The sequence below is a fragment of the Stigmatopora nigra genome, unplaced genomic scaffold (assembly GCF_051989575.1).
Source record: "Stigmatopora nigra isolate UIUO_SnigA unplaced genomic scaffold, RoL_Snig_1.1 HiC_scaffold_29, whole genome shotgun sequence".
Classification (NCBI taxonomy): domain Eukaryota; kingdom Metazoa; phylum Chordata; class Actinopteri; order Syngnathiformes; family Syngnathidae; genus Stigmatopora; species Stigmatopora nigra.
The window spans coordinates 1,260,045-1,270,044 of NW_027551608.1; the positions used below are offsets into that span (position 1 = coordinate 1,260,045).

Genomic DNA, 10,000 nt, shown 5'->3' on the forward strand with positions numbered 1-10,000 from the left:
GATTAGATAACTTTATTCATCCCATACTTGGGAAATTCACTGTCGCAATAGAAGAGAATACAGACACAGGAAAAGCCATTTTGATGTAAATAAATAAGCATGTTGCATGAAATGTGTGTGTCGGATATCTGGGATTGTTTGCTTTTGTCTCCCCTTCAAAATATTATAAAAAAAATGACAGGCACAAATGTACTCACAATAGGATAACCCACCACCACTTGGCAATTTGTCCGGGTGCTCTTCTCGTATTGGCGAGTCATCTCCGTCATAACCTGCCTTTTCTTCCCACTACCCTTTATTGCACCTGCTGGCTTTGGACCCATTGTTTTCCCTTAATTCTGCAATGACTAACTGTTAGGATTATTAGTCTTACATTATTATATATTTGCTCGCAATTAAGAACGCTTTACTTTACTTAGCTTAATAGTCATATATTATTGTATATCTGCTAGCAATGAAGAACACTTTGCTTTACTTAGCTTATTAACATTAGAAAAGTCATTTTAGCTTGCAACCATCTAAATGCTGCTCCTCAGTTGGACCAAACAAATGAAGGTTGAATCATCTTAGACTGCTGGAATACAGAGAAGAACCTTTGGCTCAACATGACCTTTATTTGTTTTGAGAGCTAAAACTTCTCACGCCTGTTTTCAAACCCCTCGTTTGAGAGCTTAGATGCCTATTGTAACTAGGGTCCTTGAAGCTAATAAACAGGAAAAAGATGCGTCAAACGCCAGAATGAACTTGGACGAAGGCGCGTCAGTTCGATTCTCTCTTGCAAGAAAACCACAGATGAGTCTTCTGTCTTTTATTTGTGCGTGCATTTGGGAATGCCTATTAGTGAATCTATCACGAACGCAAAACAAATGGAAAAATGTAACACTCCACCCAGTGATCATAGATATTTTTGCACGAAGGAGATGGGGTGTTACGACTCCCCCTGGGGTATGATATACCAGGGAGTCGCAACTATCACAGCAGACAGCTTCGGTCAAAGATGAGTTCGGACACACATTGCAAGTAGCCTTCAGTTATTTTTATTTACAATAAAGTCAATAAAACAGACTACGAGATAACATAGGGGAAGCACGAGATATTAAAGTGGCACCCTCAAATAAACACGGTAAAACCCCCTCCCAGACAGGTGTCCAAATGAACACCCACAAAAATACAGGAAATAAGACCGAAGGATGCCACTGTTAAACTGATGTAATATAATCTAGACAGGGGAATAACTGTGTCTAAATGCACAAACTATATGTATACCCAAAGGTGTCTAAACTTATCTCAAGTCCCCCTATGCAACCCAAAATCATTAACACCACATACAAAATATAACAGGGAGTAACATACTCACAAGCCTGCAACTCAGCAAGGCATCAATGGCAAAGGCAAAGGCAAGGGCCTCCCCCCTCAAGAGTCAACCTGTTGACGAAATCAAACCACCAACCTGCCTCAATCAATGAATACACTCCTGTTAACTCTCCTAAACTTGAGATAGGGCATTATACATAATTTATTCTGCGCCGGCTTCCATTTTTGCACTGATATCCTCTTCTGCGCCAGCGTGCTTTACTGCACCCCCTTTTGCGGCGGCCAGTCACGAGACAAGGAAGTGGTCGGTCCGGCGGGCGTCCACACCAGCCGATGACAAGGCGTGGCCGGTCTGGCGGGCGTCCGCGCCGACCGGTGATGAGCCGTGGCAGATCTGGCGGGCGTCCATGCCAGCCAGAAACGAGACGAGGAAGTGGTCGGTCCGGTAGGCGTCCGCGCCAGCCGATGACAAGGCGTGGCCGGTCTGGCGGGCGTCCGCGCCGGCCGGTGATGAGCCGTGGCCGATCTGGCGGGCGTCCATGCCAGCCAGAAACGAGACGAGGAAGTGGTCGGTCCGGTGGGCGTCCGCACCAGCCGACGACAAGGCGTGGCCGGTCTGGCGGGCGTCCGCGCCGGCCGGTGATGAGCCGTGGCCGATCTGGCGGGCGTCCATGCCAGCCAGAAACGAGATGAGGAAGTGGTCGGTCCGGTGGGCGTTCGCGCCAGCCGGTGACAAGGCGTAGCCGGTCTGGCGGGCGTCCGTGCCGGCTGATGATGAGCCGTGGCCGATCTGGCGGGCATCCACGCTGGTCCTTTAAGTCTTGGCCAAGCCCCCTTCCTTTAGGAGACAGTAGAATTTTAGAACGGTCAGGCACCTTACCCTGGTTGCTTGGAGGGTCGCCAACTCCCTCGTCCAGGGGTGCCAGAGCTTTGCCGCTCTTGCAGTCGCCGGCACTATCATCCAGGGGCGCCGGAGCATTGCTACCACTTCTGGGCGGGCAGTCGCTGGCCAGAACGGTGCTTGGCAGAACAGTGCTAGAAAGAACTGTGCCTGGAAGGCCGGCCGGCACCGGAAGCCTGGTTAGTGGCTTCGGCACGGGTGCGACTGGCGGCCCCAAGGGCGACAGGAGTACTTTGCGTGGCCTCGGCACCGGAACTTGGGGTGCTTTCTGCAGGCTGATCTCCGCGGCGGACATTTTCTTCTTGCCTTGTTCTTTTTCAAGCCGCTCTTGCTCCAATTTTTTTCTTTCTAAATTTTCCTGCTCCAAAATATTTTCTCTTTCAATCAGTTCTTTTTCTTTTCGCTCTGCTTCCAAGGCCTTTTCTCTTTCTAGTCGATCTTGCTCTAAGGCCTTTTCTCTTTCTAGTCGATCTTGCTCCAAGGCTTTTTCTTTCTCTTGCCTCTTAAATTCCAAAACTCTTTCTTTCTCAAGCCGTTCTTGCTCAAGACGTGCTTTCTCTAGACGTGCAAGCTCCAAAACTTTTTCTCTCTCTTGCCTCTTAAATTCCAAAACTCTTTCTTTCTCAAGCCGTTCTTGCTCAAGACGTGCTTTCTCTAGACGTGCAAGCTCCAAAGCTTTTTCTCTCTCTTGCCTCTTAAATTCCAAAACTCTTTCTTTCTCAAGCCGTTCTTGCTGAAGACGTGCTTTCTCTAGACATGCTTTCTCTAGACGTGCAAGCTCCAAAGCTTTTTCTCTCTCTTGCCTCTTAAATTCCAAAACTCTTTCTTTCTCAAGCCGTTCTTGCTCAAGACGTGCTTTCTCTAGACGTGCAAACTCCAAAGCTTTTTCTCTCGCAAGCCATTCTTGCTCCACACGTGCTTTCTCTACACGCTCTAACTCCAAAGCTTTTTCTTTTGCAAGCCATTCTTGAGCTACACGTGCTTTCTCTACACGCTCAAGCTCCAAAGCTTTTTCTTTCTCAAGCCGTTCTTGAGCTACACGTGCTTTCTCTACACGCTCAAGCTCCAAAGCTTTTTCTTTCTCAAGCCGTTCTTGAGCTACACGTGCTTTCTCTACACGCTCAAGCTCCTTTTGGCTACCATGCTGTTTCCAAGAAGGGTTTGGACTCCAGCAGGGTGTGGAGAAAAGAGTGCCGTCCATAGACCTGCGGCCATTTTGGAGTTTCTCGAGTTCGGCATCCAGTCTTGCTAATTCAATCTCCTTTTCCTTGAGAGCTAGCTGATGAGCATACTCCCTATCCCTAGCCTCATATTGCATACGTAATATCTTTAGAGCAATGGGGGCATTTTCCCCAATAGATACAGCACCATATCCCTCTGGTTTTCCTTTTAAACAAGCCCTGGGATTTATAACTAGAGCCTTTACATTCAAGGTGACACCATCCCTGCCTACCTCATCTTTCTCCATCCTGCCTGATTCCTCAGAATCGACCATAGACTGAGAGGAAACACCCGCAGATGCTCCTCCTGTGGCTTCTAAGTACTGCGCTGCTATTAATATATGGATAACCTCCTGCTTCAATTCAGCTAGCCTGGTAGTCCTGGACAGAGTGAACCCTAGATGAGCGGCAAGACCTAACAGATCTCTCCTCTTACATTGGTCAACCTGATCTACAGTGCCAAGTTAAAAAAAGAACTCTTCCGCATCAAAGTCCATCCTGCTAGTTACAGCACTACACTAGACCGAATGATAGCTATTAAATGTGCCTACCTCAACACTGCTTGCCCAGCCTTCACCGGCCTACTGCACATGCAGTCCGTACCACCAATGACCAAACTGCTGCTGTGATAACCAATCTTAATGATCTCCCGGACGAGCCCCCAATTGTTGCGACTCCCCCTGGGGTATGATATACCAGGGAGTCGCAACTATCACAGCAGACAGGTTCGGTCAAAGATGAGTTCGGACACACATTGCAAGTAGCCTTCAGTTATTTTTATTTACAATAAAGTCAATAAAACAGACTACGAGATAACATAGGGGAAGCACGAGATATTAAAGTGGCACCCTCAAATAAACACGGTAAAACCCCCTCCCAGACAGGTGTCCAAATGAACAGCCACAAAAATACAGGAAATAAGACCGAAGGATGCCACTGTTAAACTGATGTAATATAATCTAGACAGGGGAATAACTGTGTCTAAATGCACAAACTATATATATACCCAAAGGTGTCTAAACTTATCTCAAGTCCCCCTATGCAACCCAAAATCATTAACACCACATACAAAATATAACAGGGAGTAACATACTCACAAGCCTGCAACTCAGCAAGGCATCAAGGCATCAATGGCAAAGGCAAAGGCAAGGGCAAGGGCAAGGGCTGAACTGACAACTAAAAAGGCTTTAAATAAGGGCAGGAGGGATGATTGGGGAATTAATTACAGCTGTGTTGGCCTGGGCAGGGCTCTGTCACAGGGGTGGAGCCACAGTGGCAGATACCGGTAAAGAAAAGAAAGCACACACCTCCTACATAGTGTGTGTCCAGGCTGCCAGCCGTAACATGGGGCGAGAAAGACAGTGCGCTGAAATTATAAGCAGCCTTTCGCGTCTCGGACACCTGGCTGTCTCGAATACCGGTATTTCAAAATTTGTCTCGTGTGTCAAGGCGAATATTTGCTAGGAATTTTACTCATATCGCAAATTGCCTGTAAGTGGGGGCACTCGTATGTCAAGGTATTACTATAATTTAATTGGTTAATGTCGATCTCAGAACTGAGGTCGATGTGCCAACCAAGTGGTCGAGGGTCATAAAAACAAACCCAAAACGATGCGTACCTATCAGTTTCGAAAACGTTTCCATTGGTACGCATCTTTTTGGGTCAGCCTCTATATGCATATATAAATAAAACAACTTACATTAGAAAGGTGGCGCAACTCCTTGCACTCATCCTCAGAAATGACTCCATCTAGCAAGATGCGCTGGGTGCCATTGAGCTCCACAGATGTCATGGTCAAATTAATGTTGGTATAAAATAAACTTCCACCTAAGTAACAGACAGGAGACAGAAATGAGTCGAAAAAGTTTGACATTATTTGCTTTGAAATGACATTTTTCCTTATTTTCTTAATGCCCATTTGGTTGTTAAAATCTGATGTTAAATGAATAATTAGAAAACTCACCTTCTTGTCCTATTACCATGTTTTCTACATCTGTAGAATCCCTCTTTTTCTCTTCAACCAGAGTTTCAATCTCTTTCATCAGGTTTCCAATTTCTTCAGTAATCCGAACTGCTGTCTCTTGTTCAGCTCTAAAACAAGTGCAAGGATGAATAACACAGAAAGAAAGAAATATGAATCTATGAATCCAATAATTTCAATTTGACATAATGGAATATTGCAATTTTTTAAGTGAGTAAAATGTGGCTATATTCCTAAATAATCTTTTTTTGTATAAGGTTATTATTGATGCCTTTGTATACAGTTGTGGTCAAAAGTTTAGATACACTTGTGAAGATCATAATGTTATGGCTCTCTTGAGTTTCCAGTTATTTCTACAACTCTGATTTTTCTCTGATAGTGATTGAAACAGATACTTCTTTGTCACAAAAAACATTCATGACGTTTGTTTCTTTTATGACTTTATTATGGGTGAACAGAAAAAAGTGATCAAATCTGCTGCGTCAAAAATATACATACTGCAGTGCTAATATTTGGTAACATGTCCTTAGGCCATTTTCACTTTCACTTCGCTAGGTGCTTTTGGTAGCCACCCACAAGCTTCTGGTTGAATCTTTGACCACTCTTTTTGACAGAATTGGGGCAATTGAGTAAAATTTGATGGCTTTCTGACATGGACTTGTTTCTTCAGCATTGTCCACAAGTTCTCAATGGGGTTTAAATCAGGACTTTGGAAAGGCAATTCAAAAACCTTAATTTTGGCCGGATTCCATCACCACTTTTGATGTTTGTTTGCGGTCATTGTCCTATTGAAACAGCCAACTGCGCCCAAGACCCAATCCTCGGGCCGAGAATTTGAGGGTAATCCTCCGTCATTATCCCATTTATTTTCTGAAAAGCACCAGTTCCATTGGTAGCAAAACAGCACAATACTACCACCCCCGTGCTTGACAGTAGGCATGGTGTATTTGGCGTTAAAGGCTTCACCTTTTCTCCCCCAAACATATTGCTGGGCATTGTGGCTAAACATCTTGATTTTTGTTTCCTCTGACCACAGAACCTTACTCCAGAAGGAAGGTCTTATCTTTGTCCATGTGATCAGCAGCAAACTTCAGTCGAAGTTCGTACTTTGTGGGACCTATTTTGTCTGCCAAAGGGCAGCAGCTGGTATAGATTGTGACCAGGGTGGTAAGGGTCCCTGATGATGGTCCTACCTCTACTGAGGTAACGAGGGCAGGCTGTGTCTTCCAATGAGGGCAGAGAACAGCCGATAATCTTCTGGCCAGTGTTAATCACTTTCTGCATGGCTTTTTTGTCTCCTGCCGTGATTCCAGCGTACCACACTGTGATGCATTATGCCAGGATGCTCTCCACAGTGGTTCTATAGAAGGTTACCAGAACCTTAGTGTCCAAGTTGTTCCTCCTGAGTACCCTGAGGAAATGGAGTCATTGCTGGGCCTTCTTCACCACTGCTGTGGTGTTGGTAGACCAGGGCTTTTTAGAGACAGGGATAATGGTGGCATATTTGAGGCAGGGGGGGGGGATGATGGATTGTTGCAGGGAACAATTGAAAATCTTTGTGAAAACCCCCTCAGCTGGTTAGCACAGTCTTTGAGCACCTTCCCGGGTACTTTGTCAGGGCCAGAAGCTTAGTGTCCAAGTTGTTCCTCCTGAGTACCCTGAGGAAATGGAGTCGTTTCTGGGCCTTTATGAAATTTGACATTAATCGCCCAGCGATTAAAGTGAAATGGCACAGTGCTGTCTACTATACAGTGGTACCTCGAGTTACGAGCTTAATTCGCTCCGGGACTGAGCTGGTAAGTCGATAGTATCGTAACTCGAACGAACGTTTCTCTTTGAAATGACACAAAAATGTGTTCCAACCCTCTGAAAAAACACCAAAAACAGGATATTGGATTGGAATTAAAAAAAAAAAATTCTTCTAATCACCATCTATTACAAAGTAACAGAATAACAGTGGTTTAATATTACTAAAATGTGTTTAATAGAACTAAAATTAGACAGGTTTCACGGAGGGTAGAAAAAGGGACATGAAGGGAGGCGTGAGGGGCTAGGGGGGCTTGGGCGAGCAAGGGAGGGAAACTTTTTGCACCAGTGAATAGTAATATAACAAACAAATTTAAATGAACTGGGATTACGATGCAGAACCTCAATAATAAGCTTAATTTAACTTACACTAAACTTACTTATAATTTAAAAAAATATATATTGTATCTAGAGATAATAATTTGCTCGAAATTTTACTCATATCTCAAATTGCTCGTATGTCGGGGTGCTCGTATGTTGAGGTACCACTGTATAGCGATAATGGAACCAACTAGTAGTGCTAGACAACTTGTATTTTATCTCTTTTGCCAGGCGACTGGTTGCTTGCTCATCCGAAGCATAAAAAGAAACACTGGCACAACCCAAAGTGGAAATGTCCTTACCAAGTGCTGCTAACCTAACTGAGGGAGTTGCGGAGAGATCACGTGATTCAAACTGGGGTCGTGATGTTCCTGGTGACCATAAGTTGTGGTACACCACCCTAGAAAATCATACTGTCACTATTTTCCCAACTTACCTTCATCCCAGATGAAACCAGTACATTACTCGTGCTATAGCTGAAATGAAAGCCTATGCCAACACCAAGGCCCAGGATCACTCAGCCGTAGGTGCATTACTGTGGTCGTTGTTAACAACCGGGTAATGGTTCTCAATTCTGTTTAATTTGCAACCGCCTTACCTGCGATTTTGTTACTGTTCTGTATTTTTTTGTGCAATCCCCTGTATGAAATTTATGATTCGAAACACTATCCAGCACACGCTAGTATCTTACAGTGACATACAGTATCACCGCATGGCACACCATACTGGAGATTCTCACACTCTTTCGAAATGTGATGAGTCTCAGTATGTAGAGTCCTCTGGGTAAATATACTTGTTTGATTTAAAAATTGGGTTTGCTCATTAAAAGAGACGCAGAGGATTTTTTCTCGAATGTTGCTGAATACATCGAGTTTGTCCTCTGCCATGACAAGTGACTTTTTATTTGCCTAAGTCAGTCACTCAGTCAATCCTTTATTCAGTCAATCGGTCAGTCACCCGGTCAGTCACTCTCTCACTCACCAGGTCAATCACTCACCCCGTCAGTCACTCACCCAGTCAGTCACTCACCCAGTCAGTCACTCACCCAGTCAGTCACTCACACAGTCAGTCACTCACACAGTCAGTCACTCACACAGTCAGTCACTCACACAGTCAGTCACTCACACAGTCAGTCACTCACTCGGTCAGTCACTCGCTCACTCACTCGGTCAGTCACTCACTAAGTCAGTCACTCACTAAGTCAGTCACTCACTAAGTCAGTCACTCACTAGGTCTGTCACTAAATCAATAACTAAGTCACTCATTCAGCTTTTCAGTCAGTCACTGAGTCTGTCTCTCAGCCAGCCACTCAGTCAGTAACTCATTAAGTCACTCACTCACTCAGTCAGTGAATCATTAAGTCACTCACTCACTCAGTCATTCACTCACTCAGTCATTCACTCATTAAGTCACTCAATCACTCAGTTATTCACTCACTCAGTCAGAAACTCACTGTCAGAAACTAAGTCTCACTGTCAGAAACTAAGTCTGCCGCCAAGTCTCCCGCCAAGTCTCCCGCCAAGTCTGCCGCCAAGTCTGCCGCCAAGTCTGCCGCCAAGTCTGCCACCTAATTCAGCCACTAACTCAGCCACTCATTCACTCAGTTGTGACTCATTTACTCACACCATCACTCCCTCACTCACCCCCTCACTCACCCCCTCAATCACCCCCTCACTCACCCCCTCACTCACCCCCTCACTCACCCCCTCACTCACCCCCTCACTCACTCTGTCACTCAGTTGTGATTCAGTCAGTCACTCAGTCACTCACTCCGTTACTCAGTTGTGATTAAGTCAGTCACTCAGTCACTCAGTCAGTCAGTCAATCACTCAGTTGTGACTCAGTCCCTCCCTCAGTCAGTCACTCAGTTGTGTCTCAGTCAGTCAGTCACTGAATCAGTCAGTCAGTCAGTCAGTCAATCAGTCAGTCACTCAGTCAGTCACTCAGTCAGTCAGTCAGTCAGTCAGTCAGTCAGTCAGTCAGTCAGTCACTCAGTCAGTCACTCAGTCAGTCACTCAGTCAGTCACTCAGTCAGTCACTCAGTCAGTCACTCAGTCAGTCACTCAGTCAGTCACTCAGTCAGTCAGTCACTCAGTCAGTCAGTCACTCAGTCAGTCACTCAGTCAGTCACTCAGTCACTCAGTCAGTCACTCAGTCAGTCACTCAGTCAGTCACTCAGTCAGTCACTCAGTCAGTCACTCAGTCAGTCACTCAGTCAGTCACTCAGTCAGTCAGTCAGTCACTCAGTCAGTCACTCAGTCAGTCACTCAGTCACTCAGTCAGTCACTCAGTCACTCAGTCAGTCACTCAGTCAGTCACTCAGTCAGTCACTCAGTCAGCCACTGACTCGGTCACGTCTTACAGTGTTGGAATTATGGGGTTAATACACCTAAATGTCACAGTGATAACGATTGGCAATAACAAGATTAGATAGGGGGAAAGGACAATTTTTTTAT

At 45.2% G+C, this 10,000-nt stretch overlaps 1 protein-coding gene across 3 annotated transcripts in view; it reads right to left on the bottom strand.

Annotated features, from left to right (window-relative positions):
• Positions 1-10,000, bottom strand: part of p3h1 (prolyl 3-hydroxylase 1) — a 63,247-nt gene that overhangs the window by 14,874 nt on the left and 38,373 nt on the right. For all 3 annotated transcript variants that reach the window (XM_077711741.1, XM_077711739.1, XM_077711740.1), the window contains 2 exons: positions 5,400-5,527; positions 5,136-5,263 (listed from right to left, as the gene is read on the bottom strand). In XM_077711741.1, coding sequence (XP_077567867.1) covers positions 5,136-5,263; positions 5,400-5,527 — 256 coding nt within the window. The remainder of the gene's footprint in view (positions 1-5,135; positions 5,264-5,399; positions 5,528-10,000) is intronic.